Consider the following 24,249-nt stretch of genomic DNA (forward strand, 5'->3'; position numbering starts at 1 on the left):
TTTATTCTTCTTCTACTGTACCAAATTTCTTTTACATCTGTTCAATAAGACAAACAGACAGATAGACAGACAAAAATTGCATAAAAAATTGTTTGGGGTCTATATCCATAATAATAATGTTTCCTCCGATTAAAATTTTCAAAATATATGTAACCACTTACAGTTTTATTGTTAGTTAATATAGATTAAAAAATATTTTGGTGTATGGGTCTTCTAAACAACAAGTGTAAATTAAAAATTTATAACACCCCCGACAAGTGAAGGTTACAGTAACTAGAAAAGAGCTGATAACTTTCAAACGGCTGAACCGATTTTCTTGGATTATAGCTAAGAACACTCTCGATCAAGCCACCTTTCAACCAAAAAAAAAACTAAATTAAAATCGTTCATTAGTTTAGGAGCTACGATGCCACACATACACACACACACACACGTCAAACTTATAACACACTTCTTTTTGGGTCGGGGGTTAAAAACTATGTCAGCGATCCTGAGCGAAATAATAGATTTGAAATATTTGAAATATCGTATACTACAAGTAGTTATCAATCCAGTGCTACGAACGTCGTAGCTACATGCTACGTGCTACGTGCTACGCGATCGCCGAGGCCGTGTTATATCTGGGACAGGATTGGGAACCCTAAACTAGACAAGGACAACGTATTTAGAAAAAGTAAAAAACCCGACTACGTAAAACAAACTAGACTTTACTGGTAACTGAAAAGACATAGGAACGGGCTTTTTCTATGGCTTATCACTCAAAACTCCTTTCAATCATATACATTGTATATATTTTCGAACTCGTTATTTTGATAACCCACTCGGAAATCTAAGAAAAAAAATTTTTTGAGCTCGCACATCAAATCCGCCATTTTGATTTCTTTAAAATTTACGGTATCCAGGGACACTCGCGCCATTATGACGAGTCTAATGACGTATCATTTACCAAAATCGCTTGAGCCGTTCAGTAGTTACATGCCGACATAGAAACGGACATACATATATATACAGGTCAAACACATAAACCCTCTTTTGGGCTTCGCCGCAGTCGGGTAAAAAGTACAAAAACTGCTTTGAAACTTGTTATTTTTTTGTCCAACAATAACAAGAGAATTATTATTGTATAGATATACGAGTAGAATAATCAAAGCAACTAACAGACAAAACATCATATTCAAAACACATTTACACATTTTCAAAATATTATGTAAATATTTATTAAAATCTTTTTACACGACAAGACCTTTCATTTGATATCAAATTCGAATAAGTTAAATTTTTGTGGTCATATTCTTGTCTGTCGTAATAAGGTCATGTAGCCTAAGGAGCTCTAACCAATAAAATCTATTCGGGTATAAGGCTACGAAAAAATGTTATAAGTGAAAAAAGGAGTATGTGATTCAGTTGAATTTATTTTAATTTAATAATTAAATAATTTCATTAGCGTTTTGTTCAGGTTGTACAGTACATTGCAATAGTGCAGCAAGGATCACTGCATTATTCAATGTACTAGAGTATAGGACTATGGATATTCAAATGAAAACTGCTTAGATGAAAGCACGTCCGTATCCGCATCCACCGCGAGCCAGACCATCATAGCCGTAGCCGTAGCCCAATGAGCCAATACCGGCGCCATAGCCCAGACCGTCATAGCCGTAGCCGTAGGGACCAAGAGCGGCGCCGTAGCCGAGCGGGCCAGCGATACCAGCAGCGCCAATGCCCTCAGTCAACATAGCGACCTCTCCGTTGCCGCAACCGTACGCGACCGCGCCAGCACCAGCAGTCGGCAGGACGCCCTCTAGAGCCGCAGTTCCCAAGAACGGCAGAGCGCCGCGGACAGCGAGCTCTCCTGCATAAGCGTTCTCAGATAGCACGGAAACTCCGTTCGGTGGGATAGCGGAGGCGCTGGCCACTGGCAGGGCGCCGCCGGAAAACGCAGGAGTAGCGACCAGCTCGGCGCCGTAGATACCACCACACGGAGCCCCGCAACCGCCCCACAGAGCACCGGCCCAGCCGGCGCCGATGCACTGTCCAGCGATGGACTGAAAACAATACAAAAATAGTGAAGTACCTGTCATCTTATACAAACTTACATGAATTTTAGAAGCCCGTTTTTCATCCTTGCGGAGAATTTGAGTTGTCTACAAACCTGCATCACAAGAGCCTGAGCGCAGACAAAAAGTACGGCTTTGAAGACCATTTCGGATTGTTTATTCTTCGAGTGTAAACTTGAGAATGGTTCGATAACTAAATTATTGCCTTTTATACAAAAAAAAAATCGAAATCCTTATCACTATCATATGTTTGTTATGTAAATAGTAACATAGTTCAATATCGTATGGTGAGACGTGACTTTTGGAGAATTTGGTTTGTATGTCAGTAACACGTTATTTTTCAATAACCTTTACTATATCACACCATGAGTACCTACATAAAAAATCATAATATTATGAGACACTTTGTCAGGCACGTTTTGAAAGCTTTCGAAATACTGAATTGAAACGATTGAAACACTACAATTGGTATAAAAGGTTGCCCTAGTTGAGTCCGATCATTGTATTCTCGTGTCTACACAACACAAACACTACAACATGAACACCTTCACTGTTCTGCTGCTCTGCGTCCAAGCTTGCTTGGTTCAGGTAAATATATATAAATATAAGTCATAAATCGTTTACGTGAAATAAGTTTTTTTAGGAATCCTGAACCCTTTAATTAGTTGGGATAAAGTGTGATAATTGGGATAAATTATTGGGATAAAATGTCAAAAATCAATAGCCATGCAAAAAGTCACATTGAAATCCGTTGTTCTGTTGTGGTGTAATTGAAGAACAAACCAACAAAGAAACCCTCATTCACATTTACTCGAATAATATTAGTGATGATTGATTATTGGTAAAGCAACGGGAAATCCGGGGTAGTTTCGAAAAATTTGGAAAATATTTATTTCTGATAATTATAATTAATACCTGCTAACATGCCTTTTCATTTTCTTAGTTACGGAAATAAGGCTAAATTATTTTCTCTCTGTATATATTTTGCAGCTGCTTCCATTTTCAGACTTTTTCAATAAGTTTCCGCATATCTATGCGTATAAACGTAAATGAACAATTTTTTTTTCTTTTTGTTTCAGAATGTTTGGGGCCAGCTGATCGCTCCTGGTTGCGGCGGCGCTTATGGTCTCGGTGCTTACGGCCTCGCTGACGGTATCTACGGCCCCGGTATCGGCGCTTACGGCCTCGCTGACGGTATCTACGGTCGCGGTATCGGCGCTTACGGCCTCGCTGACGGTATCTACGGTCGCGGTATCGGTGCTTACGGCCTCGCTGATGGCGTTTACGGCCTCGGTCTCGGTTGCGGCGCAGCTTACGGCGGCGAAGGCATCGGCGATGTAGCGGTCGCCGGTACACTGCCGGTGGAAGGCAGGACCCTGGTCGCCGGACAGGTGCCCATCATGGGCGCCGTGGAGTTCGGAGGCGTCGTGCCAGCCGCTGGCGGAGTGTCCATTGCCGGCAGCTGCGGCTGCGGCTGCAGGGGACCCTACCTCTACTGAGAACCTTATAAAACTTGTATCTCTTAAATGAACTGACGAAATAAATGCATTATTCGAATTTTCCGTATTTTTACTCTAAATCTACGTAATATTTTTCGCAGCGCCATTGTGGCACAAAGTCATAGAACTGATTGTTGAGCTATCAGAATGTCTAAAATTAAGGGATGCCTTAGGGATGTCGTGCCAGCCGCTGGCGGAGTGTCCATTGCCGGCAGCTGCGGCTGCGGCTGCAGGGGCCCCTACCTCTACTGAGAACCACCTCCAAACGAATTAAAGAAATAAAAGCATTTACCTGAACTTCTTGTCTTTTTGTATCCTAAATCTGCCAGTAAAACCTTGTAATTAAATAATACCTTCATTAACATAAAGATCGAATATTAATTAATCATTAGGGGCACCTATATGACCTGTATTTGAGGACACGATGCGTTTCATATACCTACTCGCGACCATGAGCTCTTACCTGATCACGTTTCTAGTCCGAACCGCTAGGATATGGAACGCCCTTCCGGCATCAGTTTTCCCTTCCACTTTTAATATGGGTACCTTCAAGTCAAGAGTGAAGAGGCAACTTCTAGGCAGGTGCACTCCATCTTGGCTGCATCATCACTTGCTAACAGGTCTTATAGCAGCCAAGCGCTAGTCTATATAATTAAAAAAAAATCGGGATAATTTGAAGTAATCTAGAACTTGTCGAAAGACAAGATAACAAACGAACAGATACCTAATAATTCGATGCCATTAAAACTACAGTTTTATCGAGATTTATTTTCAACTACGAATCTTAAGTGGTTTAGTTTTACACCGTTTATATTTATGCCGAAATCCTCCCAATCGAGATTTCTAAATATACAAATATAAATAGGTATAAATATATTTACATTTTTATCACAATACGAAATTTTCAAGAAATGTTCTGATAGTGTAATACGTAATAAATCGCATTGAGAAATTTAAGTATTATTTTTTACCGAATTTAAATCTGTTGCTAATACGGAAGGAGAGTAAATGTATGAACCTATAAGTCACATAGACCGTAGCCATACACTGACTGTCATTGATTTGTTGAACCCGTTGAATAGTTCCATGCTTCATATCCGAAAATCTCCGATTTTATTTGAGACCATTTAAATTCAAATTCAAATTCAAAATGTTTTTATTCAATTAGACTTTTACAAGTTCTTTCGAATCGTCAAAAGCATCTACCACTGGTTCGGAATGCCTTTCCTACCGAGAAGAACCAGCAAGAAACTCGGCGGTTGCTCTTTTCAATGATTTGATATACAATATTATGCCATGTATACAAGCAATTGAAGTCCTGCGCATTGCTGGAGCGAATCGAAGTTCAGATCCACGCTGTTTTATCATTTACATAATCTTCGATAGTATAATATTGTTCAATAAATAAGTAAGAATCAGTCGCAAATAAACAGTCAGAGGAGGAGTACGTGTCTTTTAATATCCTAATACTGCCAAAGTAAAAAGAAGCCTTAAGTCCTCAACATATGGTCGAAAATCGAAGCCGGATTCATAGACAAGCAAGTGACACGAAACACGAAGCGCGTCGAGTAAAGATACCTACGGTAATTAGCAAGGCGCACGCCAAGTGTGGCGCACCAAGTTCTATGAAGACACATTTTAGCAGTGCATTATGACTACGACACCGGACCAAGTTATAAGCATTCTGGAAGATACGGCGCAACTATTCCAAAAGGCTAAGATCAACCTTAAGAAATGCCCTAAGGAACGCCTCACAAAGGGGTACCTGGAATCCAGAATTAAATCTATAGACGAATATTGGCAAACATTCAAGCAAGCTCACCAAGATTTAATAAGGTGCACTACAAGGGAGCAGAGAGGCAATTTGCCATATTTCGTAAATGAGGAATTCTATGTACAAGAAGACGTGTACCTCTACTTACAAGGATATCTAAAGGATTTATTGGAGTTAAAAACCAGTTCCAGTAATCGAAGCCCAAGTGTCAACGATACGAGTACATCGAGTCATGTATTAGCGCGGTTGCCGAAAATACAGTTGCCGACGTTCGATGGAAAGTATGAAGAATGGCCAACGTTTCAAGACTTGTTCGTTTCATTAGTGCATACGGACGCTGCGTTAACCAACGTGCAAAAGCTACATTATTTAAAAACAAGTATCACAGGTGAGGCAGCAGCTTTATTAAAATTTATTGAAATTACAGATGACAACTACTCCCTCGCCTGGGATATATTAAAAAATAGATATGGTAGTAGACGGCTAATAGTTAATTCCCTGTTAAAACGACTTTTTTCGATTCGCAAAAGTAATAATAATATACAGTCCGCTCAACATATAAAAACACTTTTAGACACCACTAGCGAAATTATAAATAGTTTGCGTAATCAGAGAATAGATACGGACTCCTGGGATCCTATTTTAATATTTCTCACAGTGCAGAAACTGGACCAAGAGTCCCACAAGCAATGGGAAGATTTTGCACACAAGAACAACGTTGACGAACTACCGGCGTGGGCAGATTTATCAAAGTTCCTCGACACTAAATTCAGAACTTTAGAGTTAGTGACCTCTTCTACAAGTAAAGAGAAGACTACTAAGGAAAAAGTGTTCCACGTGACCAACCAAACGAAGATTTGTGTCCGATGTAAGGGTGACCACACATTAGGCCACTGTCAGGAGTTTTTAAAATTGTCTCCAGTGGAAAAAGGCCTTTATGTGAAAGAAAACAACATCTGTTTCAACTGCCTCTCTTCGGGACATATTTCTTCCAGGTGCAGGGTTCCGCATACTTGTAAAATTTGCCATAAGCGACATTCTACACTTCTCCATCAAAAAAGAGTCACAGATACTTCGGATAGTGAAGAAACTACCCAACCGACGGTATCTACCGAACACAGTGAGGAAATAGTGCAAGTTAACGCAAGAATCGAACCCACTACTGAGGTACCTACAAGTGAAGCCCTATTGGCAACGTCTTTAGTGAAAATAAGGGATGACTATGGGCACACTACTGTAGTAAGAGCTCTCGTGGACACAGGATCACAAGCAAGCTTCGTAAGTGAAAGGGCAGTACAAGCTTTACGATTGAAGAGGAAAAGCATTAAAGGCACGATCACAGGTATTGGATCAACAAGGACGACTGTAAAGCAAGCAACAGAGTTATACGTCTTACCAAGACACGAAGAAGCATTCAAGATCAAGACGTATATCATGCCAACGCGACTCACCTCAAAATTACCAACCACAACCATCTCTAACAACACCTGGCCGCACTTAGAAGGTCTCGTTCTGGCAGATCCAAGTTTCAACCAACCAGGACGAGTAGACATGTTGCTTGGTGTAGATGTATGTGCCCAAATTATGAAAGGAGAAATTATCAAAGGTCCCCCAGGAACTCCAAGCGCGCAAAATACCAGCCTGGGTTGGATCTTATTCGGCACTATACAAAAGACCCAAGGAGATGAGATTATAAGCATGCATCTGAATCTGGAATTGGACAATATGCTAAAGAATATGTGGGAGCTAGACACAAATGAAATACGAAAACATACACCAGAAGAACGAAAATGCGAAGAAATATACAAAGCTACAACCACCAGAACAGATGAAGGACGTTACATTGTTAAACTACCAAGAAAAACAGAACAGCTACAATGTACCGAAGGAAAAACAAGAGATATAGCACTAAAAAGATTATATCAGTTAGAAAGAAGATTTGAGAAGGATACAATATTAAAGAATGAATACGTGAAGGTCATGGAAGAATACAAAGACATGAATCACATGGAGGAAGTACCAAAGGAAGAAATCAACAACCCAGCAGTTTACCTACCACATCACGCTGTGGTCAAAGCTGACAAGGAAACAAGCAAGGTCCGAACAGTTTTTAACGCATCCCAGAAAGGGTCCAATCAAATTTCTCTTAATGAAGAATTACTTGTAGGCCCTCAACTACAAGACGATATGAGAAGTTTAATTTTAAGATGGCGGACGAAGAAAGTTTGTTTCGTCGCAGATATCCAAAAAATGTATCGCCAAATCCTTGTCACAAATGAAGATGCTGACCTACAAAGAATTCTCTGGCGCAGTGGCAAGGAAGAGCCTGTAAAAGATTACAGACTCAAAAGAGTCACCTTTGGAACCGCTTCTGCGCCTTATTTAGCAGTTCGAACGCTACATCAAGTTGCAGAAGATGAAGGCCATGACAATCCTGATGCTGTGAAGATAATTAAACAAGATTTTTACATGGATGATCTTATGTCTGGGAAGGACAATCTGAAAGTAGCCATCAAGACAGCAAAGGATATAGATTCTATATTACGTAGGGGAGGCTTTGTTCTGCAGAAGTGGTGCTCTAACCATGCGGAATTTCTGAAACAATTTGAACCTGATCAAAGGAGTTCCAAAGTAAACTTAGATATAACAATCGATGGGAGTATTCGAGCACTTGGATTACAATGGAACATGGGAACTGACAAATTCCAATACAATCTTAACCTACCTGCAGTAGCTGATCCAATCACGAAGAGAACTATCCTTGCTGATATACAACGTTTGTTTGACCCGCTCGGCTGGTTAGCGCCTTCCATTTTACTTGCAAAGTTATTAATTCAGAAACTATGGTTACAAGGATTAACGTGGGATGAAGAAGTAAACGACGTGATTGCTGAAGAATGGCTCGATCTGAGAAACAGTTTCCAACATTTATCTGGAATAGAGATTAATCGATGGCTCCAAACAACTGAAAAACTGATGAAGAATGTTACAGTTCACGGATTTTGCGATGCCTCCAATAAAGCTTATGGTGCCGTCGCTTATATGCGAGTAAAAACTTCTGAAGGAGAAGTGAAGACTACAATCATCGCAGCCAAAACACGTGTGGCCTCGGTTAAGTCTAAATCCTTACCTCGTCTTGAACTCAACGGCGCAGTGCTGCTTGCTGGTCTTCTAAAACAAATACAGGAATCTATGAGAATACCCGCCAGCCAGATATATGCGTGGACGGATTCTACTATAGTTTTGTCCTGGCTATTTGGAGATCCTGCAAGATGGAATACTTACGTGCGAAATCGCGTAGTTGAGATCCTAGATGACATCGGCAATCACAATTGGTATCATGTCCAATCGCAAGACAATCCTGCTGATATCGCCTCGAGAGGAATATCCTTGGTAGATCTGAAAGAAAACAAAATGTGGTGGAAAGGTCCTGAATGGTTAAGTAATGATGAGATCGAATACTGCAGACCGAAGAACATAAGTACAAATCTGGAAAGAAAAGAAATTTTAGAAACAAACCTAAAAATAGAAAATAAAGATACAAGGTTAACTGCGAAATTTGAAGAATGTGATAATTTAACGGAACTGCTAAAAGTTATAACTTACAGTAAAAGATTTTTAAAAGGAAAGAGATTGCAAGATAAAGACATAGCTATCACAACAAAAGAGTTAGATGAAGCGTTAAAAACATGCATTAAGATAACACAGCAAGAAAGCTTTAAGGAAGACATAAGTTATTTAAAGTCTAATGGAAAAGTCCAAGTGAAAAGTAAATTAAAAACCTTACTACCTTACCTTGATAATGAAGGAATCGTCAGGGTGGGCGGCCGATTGCGCCATGCAGATCTAAACCAAGATGGTAGACATCCTATAATACTAGACCACGATGCTTACCTGTCCAAACTCGTTGTTGCTGACGCACATTTGAAGACATTGCATGGTGGACCGCAATTGATGTTGGGATACTTACGCCAAAAATACTGGATTTTGAAATCAAAAAATTTGGTAAAATTAAAATTTAGAAAATGTTTAATATGTGCCCGACAAAATGCAGCCGTAAAATCTCAACTTATGGGAGACTTACCTCGTGAAAGAGTAACTCCATCAAGACCATTTTTGCACAGTGGCGTAGATTTTGCCGGCCCATATCAAGTCCTGTCATCTAGAGGTAGAGGAATCAGAACGACAAAAGCTTACATCTGCATATTTATTTGCATGTCCACAAAGGCTATTCACCTAGAACTTGTTGGAGATATGACGTCAGACAGTTTCATTGCCTGCATGAGAAGATTCGTTAGCAGGCGAGGGAAATGTGCTCACCTGTGGAGTGACCAAGGTCGCAATTTTGTTGCAGCTAACAGGGAACTTGCAGCAGCCTGGACTGAAGCAAAACTAGAATTCGAAGGAGATATGGCAGAAACTTTAGCACTTGATGGCACACAGTGGCATTTTATACCAGGATATAGCCCACATATGGGCGGGATCTGGGAATCTGGCGTGAAGTCAATGAAATACCACATGAAAAGGATATTGACGTCTAATCTCACTTATGAAGAAATGTCCACCCTTCTATGCCAAATAGAAGCATGTCTAAACTCCAGACCTCTAAGTCCCGTGGAGGACGCGGATATCGATCATGAGACGCCGCTGACTCCAGGGCACTTTTTAATTGGCGAGGCGCCGATCACTATTCCTAACCCCAATCTTCAAAATGTACCACTCAGTTACTTATCAAGGTGGCAACACCTTCAAAGAATGTTAACTGCCTTCTGGCGGAGATGGCAATCGGAATACTTGTCTAGACTGCAACAAAGATACAAGTGGAATAAGAATATGAAAGAATTGGGCATAGGACATATTGTACTCATTAAAAATGACAATCTTCCACCAGGAAAATGGATGCTTGGGCGCATCACGGACAAACATCCGGGACATGATGGTGTAACTCGTGTATATAGTGTCAAAAGTGGTGATCGTATAGTACAAAGATCGGTAACAAAGCTTTGTCCCTTGCCAATAGACCTTGATTAATTTACGATTGAACCTTGTGTTATTTTAAGATTTAAAAAATAAAAGTAAAGTAAATTCTAAAAATGTAATTTTTATAGTAGAACTTGGCTCGACACACTGCCGAGATGTCACTCTGAAACTGGTTCAACAATACTTGCCTACTAAGTTGTATTCCATTCAATGGTCGCTTAAAGATTTCCTATCTACCTACGTTTGGATTAACATTGCCATAGAATTTTACTTGTCATGTTAGCTAATGCCTACTACTAATTTGAGTTTTATTCTTAGTTTGTATAAGGGTTAAGTTGAAAAAATGTTTATTTTTATTAGAGTATCATTTTAACATTGCACCTAGGTACCTACTTTACTAGAATTTTCGAAGCTATATTCTGTTATCATGTTTTGCTAGTAGGTGCATAACGATTGTTAGGTCTTATTGTTACCTAAGTTTTAATTGGTTTATGCGCATGTTGTAACTTTGTATGGTTTTGATTGATGTCGTATTGATTCTATATGCGAATAACTAATAAGATGATGTATTTTAAGTTCACAATTACTGTCATCATATTATCATTAAGGATTAGAAAGGACGGAGAGTCCTTTGGCGGGCGGAATGTTCAATAAATAAGTAAGAATCAGTCGCAAATAAACAGTCAGAGGAGGAGTACGTGTCTTTTAATATCCTAATACTGCCAAAGTAAAAAGAAGCCTTAAGTCCTCAACAAATATGCTTTTCTCAGGAGCATATTTTTAATAGATTTTTTGAACCTGTGTAAAGGCAAGTCCAAAATTGACTGAGGAATTTTGTTATAGAAGATTATACCCATTCCCACAAATGACTTTTGGACCTTCCTGAGACGGAGCGTAGGAGTCGCAAGCCTGTTACGGTGTCTAGTCAGCCTGTTGTGTAGATCGCCAACCTTCTTGTAACTAAGAATATTTTGTCTTACAAAAATTATGTTGTTGTAAATATATTGAGAGGCTACGGTAAGGATACCTATTTCCTTAAATTTTTCTCGAAGTGAATCGCGTGGTTTTAAGTTATAAATTGCGCGTATTGCCCTTTTTTGTAATACAAAAATTCTCCCAATATCTGCCGCTCTACCCCATATTAAGATTCCATAAGACATAATACTATGAAAATAAGCAAAATATAGTATACTTTGTTTTAGTAGCTTTAGCATGAAGTGTTCGCAAGCAGACAAACAAAACTAAAAAACAATTACTATTTCGGGCTCTTTATTGGCAATAATGCTACCTGCGATTAAAATTTTCTAAATATATAAAGTCCAGTAGTGTCGATATTATCATTTTAATCCATTTTTTTGCGTGTCTTATAAATAACAACAACTAACAAAAATTATGTCAGCGTTTCCTGAACGAAATAATAGATTTGCAAATATTATATGTGAAATATCTACTACTAAAGTTTAGTATTTATCAATCCAGTGCTACGAACGTAGTAGCTACATGCTACGTGCTACGCAATCCCTGAGGCAGGACTATTTTCTAAATCATACGAGGAATCAAAAGCTTAATTTGCTGAAACAGACAAATCTGTGTAGTGCAGCATACAGCATACGATACGCACCGCCCGCTCTCCCACTGCTAAACATGCAGGAAAAGCCAGCCATCAAGCAAGCAATTACGCACCACTACCACGCAGCACCACACAAATCCCGTCGTACCCGAGCATCCTGGATGCTCCGGTGTCGAGTGGTTTCGGGATTTGTGTGGTGATGGGTGGTGGTGCTTGCTTGATGGCTGGCTTTTTCTGCATGTTTTCTTGCATGTATTTCAAAGAATAGCTAATCTATATGATTATATGAAACGAATTGTAAGTTGTCTAAGACTAAATTTAACGGTTAATTTTATTCTTGGCATAGTTATTCTTGCATTTGGTAAAATTAGGCGTACCTAATAAGTTAGATAGATAGAACACTTTATTGCACACAAAAACACATGTAAAGGAACACAACACAGAAAGAAGAAAACAGAAAAAACAATTGTGTGCAAAGGCGGCCTTATTGCTTGGAGCAATCTCTAGCAGGCAACCTTTGCTGAAAGGAGAAGTGCTAGACTACTATTAAGGATATCAGTAAAAAAAGAAATTCGTGATTCGTTCAGTTTTATTTTGACTGTTAAATAATTCCATTCATGTTTTATGCAGCTAAGGATAATTCCATTCTTCAATGTACTACTATAGAGTACAGGACCATGGATATTCAAACAAAATCTTCTTAGATGAAAGTACGTCCGTACCCGCAGCCAGCGCGAGCCAGACCATCATAGCCGTAGCCGTAGCCCAATGAGCCAATACCGGCGCCATAGCCCAGACCGTCATAGCCGTAGCCGTAGGGACCAAGAGCGGCGCCATAGCCGAGCGGGCCAGCGATACCAGCAGCACCAATGCCCTCAGTCAGCATAGCGACCTCTCCGTTGCCGCAACCGTACGCGACCGCGCCAGCACCAGCAGTCGGCAGGACGCCCTCTAGAGCCGCAGTTCCCAAGAACGGCAGAGCGCCGCGGACAGCGAGCTCTCCTGCATAAGCGTTCTCAGATAGCACGGAAACTCCGTTCGGTGGGATAGCGGAGGCGCTGGCCACTGGCAGGGCGCCGCCGGAAAACGCAGGAGTGGCGACCAGCTCGGCGCCGTAGATACCGCCACACGGAGCCCCGCAACCGCCCCACGGAGCGCCGGCCCAGCCGGCGCCGATGCACTGTCCAGCGATGGACTGAAAACATCACAAAAATGGTCAAGTACCTGTCATCTTATAGAAACTTACATGAATTTTAGAAGCCCGTTTTTCGTCCTTGCGGAGAATTTGAGTTGTCTACAAACCTGCATCACAAGAGCCTGAGCGCAAACAAAAAGTACGGCTTTGAAGACCATTTTAGATTGCTTATTCTTCGAGTGTAAACTTGAGAATGGTTCGATAACTAAATTATTGCCTTTTATACAAAAAAAAAACGAAATCCTTATCATTATCATATATTTGTTATGTAAATAGTAACATACGTATAGTTGAATATCGTATCATGAGACGTGACTTTGGAAGAATTTGGTTTGTATGTCAGTAACACGTTATTTTTCAATAACCTTTACTATATCACATCATAAGTACATAAAAAAATCATAATATTATGAGACACTTTGTCAGGCACGTGTTGAAAGCTTTCGAAATACTCAACTGAAACGATATGAAACACTACAATCGGTATAAAAGCTTGCCCTAGTAGAGTCCGATCATTGTATCCTCGTGTCTACACAACACAAACACTACAACATGAACACCTTCGCTGTTCTGCTGCTCTGCGTCCAAGCTTGCTTGGTTCAGGTAAATAAATATAAATATATAAGTCATAAATCGTTTACGTGGATTTAGATTTCTTAGAAATCCTGTCGAACCCCTTGATTAGCTGGGATAAAGTGTCATGTAAAAATCAATATCCATGCAAAAAGTCGCATCAATCCGTTGTTCTGTTGTGGCGTAATTGAAGAACAAACCAACAAAGAAACCCTCATTCACATTTACTCGTATAATATTAGTGATGACTGATGATTGGTAAAGCAACGGGAAATCCGGGGTAGTTTCGAAAAATTCGGAAAATATTTATTGGTGATAATTATATTACTGCTAACATGACTTTTCATTCTCTTAGTTACGGAAATAGGGCTAAATTATTTTCTCCTTTTATATATTTTGCAGCTGCTTCCATTTTCAGACTTTTTGAATAAGTTTCCGCATATCTATGCGTATAAATGTAAATGAAGAATTTTTCCTTTTTATTACAGAATGTTTGGGGCCAGCTGATCGCTCCCGGTTGCGGCGGCACTTATGGTCTTGGCGCTTACGGCCTCGCGGACGGTATCTACGGTCCCGGTATCGGCGCTTACGGCCTCGCTGACCGCGCTTACGGTCTCGGTTTTGGTGCTTACGGTCTCGCTGACGGTATCTACGGCCCCGGTATCGGCGCTTACGGCCTCGCCGACGGTATCTACGGTCGCTGTGTCGGCGCTTACGGCCTCGCTGACGGCGTTTACGGCCTCGGCCTCGGTTGCGGCGCAGCTTACGGCGGCGAAGGCATCGGCGATGTAGCGGTCGCCGGTACACTGCCGGTGGAAGGCAGGACCCTGGTCGCCGGACAGGTGCCGATCATGGGCGCCGTGGAGTTCGGAGGCGTCGTGCCAGCCGCTGGCGGAGTGTCCATTGCCGGCAGCTGCGGCTGCGGCTGCAGGGGACCCTATCGCTACTGAGAACCACTGCCAAACGAATTAAAGAAATAAAAGCATTTACATGAATTACTTGTCTTTTTGTATCCTAAATCTGCCAGTAAAAACTTGTAATTTATGAAGATATTATATGTTCATTAATATAAAGTTTGAATATGAGTTAGTCATTTTGGGCACTTATATGACCTATATTTGTGGACTTGACACGGTTTATATACTTTCAACCATACCTGAATTCGGGATAATTTGATATAAATTATAGGTATAATTATAAAAAGGATTATAGGTATAAATATATTTTAATTTTAATTACGATACGAAATTTTCAAGAAATGTTCTGATAATGAAATCCATAATAAATCGCATTGAGAAGTTTAGGAACGTACCAATTTTTTTTACCAAAATCAAATCTGTTACTAATAAGGAAGGAGTGTAAAAGTATGTACCTACCTATTTTTTTTTAAAGAATAATTTTCATATATTGGTCGTGATTAGCCATGCTAATCACGACTAATACTCCTCTTTCCCTTCCAATTATGCGTAAAGCTTGTGCTATAAGTGGGTACGACAATAGTGCAACGGGTGGGGTTTGAACGTCTGACTTTCGGAATTCAGGCCGCTCCTCAACCGTTGAGCTATCGAGGCATCATATACACAGAAGTCATACATTGACTGTCATTGATTTGTTTAACCCGTTGAAAAGTTCCATCCTTCATCTCCGAAAATCTTAGATTTTTACATGAGATCTATTTGACCATACAAACTTTTTAAGAAAAAAATTGTAAGATTCGGTTAATTAAGATTTGACAAATTTTTCGAGCAAAATTGTCAAAAAATTCACTCTACCCCGAAGTTTTTACTTATATATGAAACCTGGAGCTTCAAGTATACCAACTTACGTTAGTAGCTTTAGCATAAAGTGTGCGCAAACAGACAGACAAAATTAAAAAAAAAAAACAACTGTTTCAGTCTCTTTACTGGCAATAATGCCACCTTCGTTTAAAATTTTCAAAATACATTTAATGTACTGAAAATTCCAATTATGGTTTTAGTAAATTAGTATAGATTTTAATCAATTTTTTTTTCGTGTCTTATAAACAACAACTACAAACAAAAATTATGACAGCGTTCCCTGAACGAAATAATACATTTGCAAATATTGTATGTGAAATACCTACTACTAAAGTTTAGTATTTATCAATCCAGTGCTACGAACGTAGTAGCTACATGCTACGTGCTAGCAATCCCTGAGGCAGGACTATGTTCTAAATCATACAAGGAACCAAATGCTTAATTTGCTATAATCCGCTGAAATAGACAATGAGATGGTGCAGCATACAGCATACGATATGCACCGCCCACCCTCCCACTGCTAAACATGCAGGAAAAGCCAGCCATCAAGCAAGCAATGACGCACCACTACCACGCAGCACCATACAAATCCCGTCGTACCCTGGATGCTCCGGTGTCGAGTTGTTTCGGGTATTTGTGTGGTGCTTGCTTGATGGCTGGCTTTTTCTGCATGTTTTCTTGCATGTATTTCAAAGAATAGCTAATCTATTAATTTATGAAACGAATCGTAAGTTGTCTAAGAGTAATTTAGCGGTTAATTTTATTCTTGGCATAGTTATTGAGCATTTGGTAAAATTAGGCGTAATAAATTAAACTACTATTAAGGATATCAGTAAAAAAAGAAGTTCGTGATTCGTTCAGTTTTATTTTGACTGTTAAATAATTCCATTCATGTTTTGTGCAGCTAAGGATAATTCCATTCTTCAATGTACTACTATAGAGTACAGGACCATGGATACTCAAATAAAATCTTCTTAGATGAAAGCACGTCCATACCCGCAACCACCGCGAGCCAGACCATCATAGCCGTAGCCGTAGCCCAATGAGCCAATACCGGCGCCATAGCCCAGACCGTCATAGCCGTAGCCGTAGGGACCAAGAGCGGCGCCATAGCCGAGCGGGCCAGCGATACCAGCAGCACCAATGCCCTCAGTCAACATAGCGACCTCTCCGTTGCCGCAACCGTACGCGACCGCGCCAGCACCAGCAGTCGGCAGGACGCCCTCTAGAGCCGCAGTTCCCAAGAACGGCAGAGCGCCGCGGACAGCGAGCTCTCCTGCATAAGCGTTCTCAGATAGCACGGAAACTCCGTTCGGTGGGATGGCGGAGGCGCTGGCCACTGGCAGGGCGCCGCCGGAAAACGCAGGAGTGGCGATCAGCTCGGCGCCGCAGACTCCGTTCCACGGAGCCCCGATAGCGCCCCACGGAGCGCCGATAGCACCCAACGGAGCCCCGGCATAGCACTGTCCAGCGATGGACTGAAACAAGAAAGAAATTCTGTTCAAGCACCCATGATCTATAAAAACTTACGCAAAGTCTGTCCCATTTTTGAAAATTAATTTGCGATATTGTGATATCTACGAAGTACAAACCTGGATCAAAAGAGCCTGAGCGCAGACGAAAAGTACAGCTTTGAAGACCATTTTGGTTTGTTTATTCTTCGAATTTAAACTTGAGAATAATTTGAAAACAGTATAATTTCCTTTTATAGCAACGGAACCGAAGAAAATCCTTATCAATGTAAGGAATTGTGTAAATAATAATCAATATTGTTTCATACTGATAGCTTGGATTTATACACGGACGTGACTTTTGTGAAATTAATTTGTATGTCAGTAATATGAAGTTTAGCAATGGGTCTTGCTACCTATGGTTAGTCATCATGTGTGGATGTATAAATTATTATTTATTAATACATATTTGTCAGTTACGAAAAGACTAAAATAATCGCAGAAATTTTGGTCAAATACACAAATTAATAATTATTTTATCAACAGGATTAAAAACCGAGGCATTGCGTAGGGAACATTGTCGAATTGTTTAGGTATAATACCTACCTAGTCAAAAACATAGATAGACACGTTTTATAAAATTTCAAAACTTTACAAATTACTGTGTTAAAAAATTAGTATAAAAGCACAGCAATTAGTATAAAGTCTACACAACACAAACACTACAACATGAACACCTTCGCTGTTCTGCTGCTCTGCGTCCAAGCTTGCTTGGTTCAGGTAAGGGAAATTATTTAATTGTACTAGCTTATGCCCGTGACTTTAAGAAACCTTTTAATTTTCCGGGATAAAAAGTAGCCTATGTGTTAATCCAGGATATAATCTATCTCCATTCTAAATTTCAGTCAAATTCGTCCATATAACATAACAAACATGCACACAAACTTTCGCCTTTATAATATAAGTGTGATAGTGTGATTCTAATTAATTTAAATTAAATAAGTCCAGCTAAAAATAATAATCTATGTGGGTAGGTAGGTGTGTATTTCATTTTAAAATTAATTATTTCAATTAAAAAGTATGTATCCACTTGCAGACTTTTTCAATAAGTTTCCCCACATCTATGCGTATCTAATGTAAAAAAAGTTTTTTTCTTTTTATTTCAGAATGTTTGGGGCCAGCTGCTCACTCCCGGTTGCGGCGGCGCTTATGGTCTTGGCGCTTACGGCCTCGCTGACGGTATCTACGGTACCGGTATCGGCGCTTACGGCCTCGCTGACCGCGCTTACGGTCTCGGTTTTGGTGCTTACGGTCTCGCTGACGGTATCTACGGCCCCGGTATCGGCGCTTACGGCCTCGCCGACGGTATCTACGGTCGCGGTGTCGGCGCTTACGGCCTCGCTGACGGCGTTTACGGCCTCGGCCTCGGTTGCGGCGCAGCTTACGGCGGCGAAGGCATCGGCGATGTAGCGGTCGCCGGTACACTGCCGGTGGAAGGCAGGACCCTGGTCGCCGGACAGGTGCCGATCATGGGCGCCGTGGAGTTCGGAGGCGGCGTGGCAGCCGCTGGCGGAGTGTCCATTGCCGGCAGCTGCGGCTGCGGCTGCAGGGGCCCCTACCTCTACTGAGAACCTTATAAAACTTGTATCTCCTAAATGAACTGACAAAATAAATGCATTATTCGAATTTTCCGTATTTTTACTCTAAATCTACGTAATATTTTTCGCAGCACCATTGTGTCATAAACTCATACAACTGATTGTTGAGCTACCAGTATCTATACTAATATTATAAAGAGGAAACCTTTGTATTTTTGTATGTTTGTATTGAATAGGCTCAAAAACTACTGGACCGATTTCAAAATTTCTTTTACTTTTACTTAGAGGGATTCTTCCGAATCCGTATAGGCTATATTTTATCCCGGAAAATAGAAAAAATAAATGTCCACCCGTGCGAAGCCGGGGCGGGTCGCTAGTGTGTAATAAAATTAATAAAACCCTTAAGGATTTCGGCAGAAAAGCATCATGATTTCTCCACTTTCGTAGAGGTGGGCTTACGTATTCCATAAATATATAGGTATTAGGTAAGTAAACATTATGAAATATTCCGAATAATGGTGAAAACCTTATTAAAATATCTACTTTAAAGAATAAGAATAAGAATAAGAAGTGTTTATTTGCTAGAATATGGTATAATATACAAGTACATGCTCTTAAACATTATGTGGAACCGCATATTCTGCCAAGCATGGCGTGCAAAATTTATTGAATTTATTTAATGTAACAAACATGTCAAATTATTATTAATTATTGCATTCACTATTTAAAATTTGTCATTCAAAAATTCATTAACATCATAATAACCTTTGTTTAATAAAAATTTAAATAAATAACATCTAAAAGAAGTAAGGCTCATTGCATAACTGTGTGACGGTAGATGATTATGGAAATTATTAATATTTGATCAAAATATCAGCGAAGTTCAGAAATGATATGTAAACCCCAAAAAATATACACGGAACAATGCGAGCTAGTTCTACAATATAAAAAAATTGCACTATTCGAGAAAAATATTTTTTTAGATTTTTTTTATAGATTTTAAATTAACGCACACTTCTAGTACTTTGCTTTACTTACTCGCAAGTATAAAAGAAATAAAAAAACCAAATGCAAAAGAAGAAATAGGAAAAATAGTTGAAAACTACACAGAAATCACAAATCACAATACATTACAGATACAAGTCAAAAAACTAAACCAAGGAAATAATTTAAAACAAAAAAATAATTTCCATATTGAATATGAATTTTGGAAACCAACTATTTAGTCAATTAAGAAAAAACTGGCCAAGTGCAAGTCAGATTCGTACACCGAGGGTTCCGTACTCGGGTACTTTTTCGGGCATCCAAAACTGACTAGCTTCACTAGTCAGTTTTGTTTCGCTTTTGTTTTTATTTTTCTTTTAATTAATTTATTATATATATATATATAACTTAGGTGCATCTATAATACTTATTTGTACACACAATACACAGTATGATACTGTGCACACAACTATTTAAACAAATAGTTGTGTGCTCACAGTTATAATTCTCCTATTCATTCCTTTGTACACGAAACTAAAACTAACATTTTTACTAAAATGAAGTTAATAATAATAATACCTATTTTATCTAGGATTTAAGTATCGTGTACAACAGAGATAGTACTTTGTGAATTTTAGTGAATAATTGTGTTACAATTTGTTACATATAAACATGATATCTAAAACAAGAATATTTTGAAAAAAACAAAAGATATTTGTATGATTAAAATTATATTATTGAAGATCTACTGTCCCTAAAATAGGTGGAAACCTGTGTCTCAGGCGACAGTGCTCTCCTTTAATAATAATTTAAACATTTGGTTGAGGTAAGTAACAATAACTATTAGGTTTATTTAAATAACGATTACTTTTACATACAAAATTTCAATTCAGTGTTTTTTTTTTTTTTTATGTTATTCAATAAAGGCGTGCGTTTAGTGTGAGCGTGCGTGTGTGTGTGTGTGTGTGTGTGTGTGTGTGTGTGTGTGTATGTGTGTGTGTGTATATATATATATATATATATATTGTGTATGCAATGTAAAATACGTTAGAAAAATGATATTTAATCATGTTAAACCAGAACTTTCAGCATATTTTCAGTATCAACGTAGGTTTGTTTGAGTAGCCATTCCTTAACTCGTTTTTTACATTCATTTCTATTCAGTGGATAAATCTTAATAATTTTATTAATTTTATTGTACAGTCTAGAGCTAATGATGTAGTACTGTCTCCCAGCAAGTGCAGTTTTATGTCTTTCTGTTCGAAAAATTACATCCATTCTTCTCTTTACCAAATTTTTATCATAATTAGCAGAATTATGTTTGCGTATAATAATGTGCAATAAGTATAGTTGGCGGACTGTTAGAACTTTGCAGTCTTTATATAGTTCTGTTGTTGGAAACCTGAAAGGTTTTTTAGTCATTACTTTCAAAATCGATCTCTGTGCTCTTTCTAGCTGTAGCATCGCAGTTTTGTTGCTCCCTCCCCAGACCGATATGCAGTACTTCAGTAATGATTGGGATATTGCATAATATACCATAAAGATAGTATCTCTACTTACTGATGTCCTAAGATTCTTAAAAATATATATTAATTTTCTTATTTTTGATGTTAAATTTGATATATGTAAATTCCAAGACAAAGTGTTATCTATAAGAAGTCCAAGATATTTTATATTTTTAGCATATTCTACAATAGGGCAATCACAATTAGAGTTATTGTCAAAAGAATTACAGATATGGGCTTTAAAGCATGTGTTAGCAGAGGGTTGAGCTGCAGCAGAGGGTGAGAAGGTGAGGAATTTAGTTTTGGTAACGTTCAGGCTGAGTAAATTTACAGCTAACCAATCCGAAACCTTTTTTAGTGCATACTCAGCATTATTAAAGGCATTTTCCCATGTGTTCCCTGTAATGAGTAAGACAGTATCATCAGCGTAAGATGTAATTTTGCAACTTGGAATAGCCAGGCGACAGAGATTATTTATGTATACAAGAAATAACGTGGGGCCCAGTATGCTACCCTGGGGGACACCGTAAGTAAGAAGCATATCATCGCTTAGGTATTCATTTATTTTAATTTGTTGCGAGCGGTTTGACAAGTAATCTTTGAAAATATCCAGCGCTATACCCCTGATACCTATTTTATCTAATTTATTAAGTAGTATAGGGATAGAAACAGTGTCAAATGCTTTGGATAAGTCCAGGAAAACACCAACGCATTTTAGTCTTTGATCTAATGACCTAGTAATCATTTCAGTTAAATCAAGAGCCGCGTCTTCTGTTGATTTCCTTTTCCTAAAGCCATACTGATTAGGGGATATGAGATTTTGTGTTTCTAAATAGCTAACTAAAAATTTTTAAGTAATTTTCCTATTTTCTGTTCTACCTTTTTATACCCGGCTATTGTGTGTTTTAATATGTGTAAACTTTCGTTGGAGACTGTTTATGTTATGTATGTGCTTTGTGTTTGTGTTACCTATTGTTTAGTTTTTATACTGCGTCTCCATTAAAAAAAAAAATAAAAAAAAAATAAAAAAAAAATTTGCACGATAAATCAAAACTATTACACATAAAAATAAATAAAAATCTGTTTTACAATGTACAGGTAAAGCCCTTTCATATGATACACCCCTTGATATAATTATCTTAGTTTGAAAATTGAAACACATTTTAATATTTTTTCTGTGATGTAACCACACCTACCTGCCAAATTTTACGATTCTAGGTCAACAGGAAGTACCCTATAGGTTTTCTTGACAGACACGACGGACGGACGGACGGACGGACAGACCGACAGACAGATAGACAGACAGACAAAAAATTGATCCTATAAGGGTTCCGTTTTTCCTTTTGAGGTATGGAACCCTAAAAACTACATAGCGTTAAGGAAATCTGAATTTAGAGATACATTGCTCGCAAATAAGTACCTACGCTGAATTAATATAAAAAATGAAGTTCCAAAGCGTTTTACGAAAATTCAAACTCAAAACCATTTATTCAAAGTAGGTACAATTTATACACCTTTTCATGGTCAGAATTGTTGGATTTGTAAGATGATAATTTATAGTGTTCCTAAACCACATAATTTCCATTATTCAATGGAGTGCGAGATAAAGTGTTCAATGAAAAATAAACAGAGTGCAAGTGGAATTATAATTATAATGGTAAAAAACAATATGTAATGCTTCAGTTCAGTTTATTGATCAGTTTATTGAAAACATCGTCATTTTTCTTAGATTTCTTAGATGAAAGCACGTCCGTATCCGCACCCACCGCGAGCTAGACCATCATAGCCGTAGCCGTAGCCCAATGAGCCAATACCGGCGCCATAGCCCAGACCGTCATAGCCGTAGCCGTAGGGACCAAGAGCGGCGCCATAGCCGAGCGGGCCAGCGATACCAGCAGCGCCAATGCCCTCAGTCAACATAGCGACCTCTCCGTTGCCGCAACCGTACGCGACCGCACCAGCACCAGCAGTCGGCAGGACGCCCTCTAGAGCCGCAGTTCCCAAGAACGGCAGAGCGCCGCGGACAGCGAGCTCTCCTGCATAAGCGTTCTCAGATAGCACGGAAACTCCGTTCGGTGGGATAGCGGAGGCGCTGGCCACTGGCAGGGCGCCGCCGGAAAACGCAGGAGTAGCGATCAGCTCAGTACCGTAGATACCACCACACGGAGCCCCGCAACCGCCCCACGGAGCACCGGCCCAGCCAGCGCTGATGCACTGTCCAGCGATGGACTGAAAACATTTAAAAAATAATGAGATATTCGGTACCAAACTTGTAAAAGTAATCTGAACAAAACAGTATCGTGAGTCGTGACTGACTGAATGACAACACACAGTTTAAACTGGCGGTTTTCGCGTGTATTTTATGTTCTGTCTAGAACGTACAGCCACACTAATAAACTTTCCCACGGGATTTTGGAAAACCTAAATCCACGCGGACGAAGTCGCAGGAATCAGCTAGTAAAAAAGAAAACTATGGAATTTTCCTGCAAAATTGATCGTTGAGTGAATCAGTATATTTTACGAACCTGCATCACAATAGCCTGGGCGCAAACGAAAAGCACAGCTTTGAAGGTCATATTGAATTGTTTACTCCTCGAGTTTGAACTTGAGAATAAATCCAGAAATAAAACATTACCTTTTATACTAACAATTGGTTGTAATGAAAACCTTATCATTTAGTTATGAAAAACAACAATTATTATTGAGGAATCAGGTGTAAATAGGTACTTATTATCATTAGGCACGTGATTTTACAAAGTTTGGTTAGTATGTCAGTAATCGAAATGTTTCAATATTGTTTTGATAAGAGAAACCGTTCCTGTAACTAAGGTCAGCGATTAAGTATTATACTTAAACCCAATAAGTATGCTGTTATACGAAAACTTTCGGATAGTCACGTTTTTCAATATTTCGAAAAAGTCTAACTTGACATATTCTATACTTAATATATAATATGTTGCATATACGATCCGTATAAAAGCACTCCCTAGTTGAGTCCGATCATTGTATCCTCGTGTCTACACAACACAAACACTACAACATGAACACCTTCACTGTTCTGCTGCTCTGCGTCCAAGCTTGCTTGGTTCAGGTAAGGGGAATTATTTAATAATTGTACTGCCTGATGCCAGTGACTTTAGGAATCGTTTTAATTTTCCGGAATAAAAAGTATGTGTTAATCCAGGATATAATCTATCTTCATTCTAAATTTCATCAAATCCGTCCATATAACATAACAAACATGCACACAAACTTTCGCCTTTATAATATTAGTGTGATAGTGTGATT

At 39.1% G+C, this 24,249-nt stretch overlaps 3 protein-coding genes and 1 long non-coding RNA gene across 14 annotated transcripts in view; 2 read left to right on the forward strand and 2 right to left on the reverse strand.

Annotated features, from left to right (window-relative positions):
• Positions 1–24,249, forward strand: part of LOC123879091 (chorion class CA protein ERA.1-like) — a 30,924-nt gene that overhangs the window by 6,012 nt on the left and 663 nt on the right. The window contains exon 2 of one of the 2 annotated variants that reach the window (XM_045926628.1): positions 18,041–18,325. In XM_045926628.1, coding sequence (XP_045782584.1) covers positions 18,041–18,325 — 285 coding nt within the window. Of the gene's footprint in view, positions 1–18,040; positions 18,326–23,925; positions 24,053–24,249 lie in introns of those variants that run through there. The other variant, XM_045926629.1, reaches the window with a different exon arrangement.
• The window catches only part of LOC123879086 (chorion class B protein PC10-like), a 27,859-nt gene continuing 3,610 nt past the window's right edge, over positions 1–24,249 (reverse strand). Inside the window, exons 1-3 of one of the 10 annotated variants that reach the window (XM_045926611.1) lie at positions 13,180–13,333; positions 12,569–13,072; positions 1–12 (exon numbers count right to left, since the gene is read on the reverse strand). In XM_045926611.1, the coding sequence (XP_045782567.1) occupies positions 12,578–13,072; positions 13,180–13,329 (645 nt within the window). In that variant the 5' untranslated portion in view covers positions 13,330–13,333 and the 3' untranslated portion in view covers positions 1–12; positions 12,569–12,577. Of the gene's footprint in view, positions 13–1,488; positions 2,043–2,149; positions 2,289–12,448; positions 13,073–13,179; positions 13,334–16,268; positions 16,902–17,015; positions 17,145–22,633; positions 23,191–23,486; positions 23,614–24,249 lie in introns of those variants that run through there. The other 9 variants (XM_045926614.1, XM_045926617.1, XM_045926612.1 and 6 more) reach the window with 9 other exon arrangements.
• Positions 3,231–3,875, reverse strand: LOC123879097. Its single transcript, XR_006798945.1, has 2 exons — positions 3,810–3,875; positions 3,231–3,557 (listed from the first exon to the last, which is right to left on the reverse strand). It is a non-coding gene; the product is annotated as an uncharacterized LOC123879097 (long non-coding RNA).
• LOC123879094 (chorion class CA protein ERA.1-like) overlaps positions 13,522–24,249 on the forward strand; it is a 15,454-nt gene continuing 4,726 nt past the window's right edge. The window contains exons 1-3 of the mRNA XM_045926633.1: positions 13,522–13,675; positions 14,134–14,263; positions 14,348–14,582. Of these exons, the coding sequence (XP_045782589.1) occupies positions 13,625–13,675; positions 14,134–14,263; positions 14,348–14,582 (416 nt within the window). The 5' untranslated portion in view covers positions 13,522–13,624. The remainder of the gene's footprint in view (positions 13,676–14,133; positions 14,264–14,347; positions 14,583–24,249) is intronic.

Source organism: Maniola jurtina, chromosome 27 (genome assembly GCF_905333055.1).
Source record: "Maniola jurtina chromosome 27, ilManJurt1.1, whole genome shotgun sequence".
Lineage (NCBI taxonomy): Eukaryota > Metazoa > Arthropoda > Insecta > Lepidoptera > Nymphalidae > Maniola > Maniola jurtina.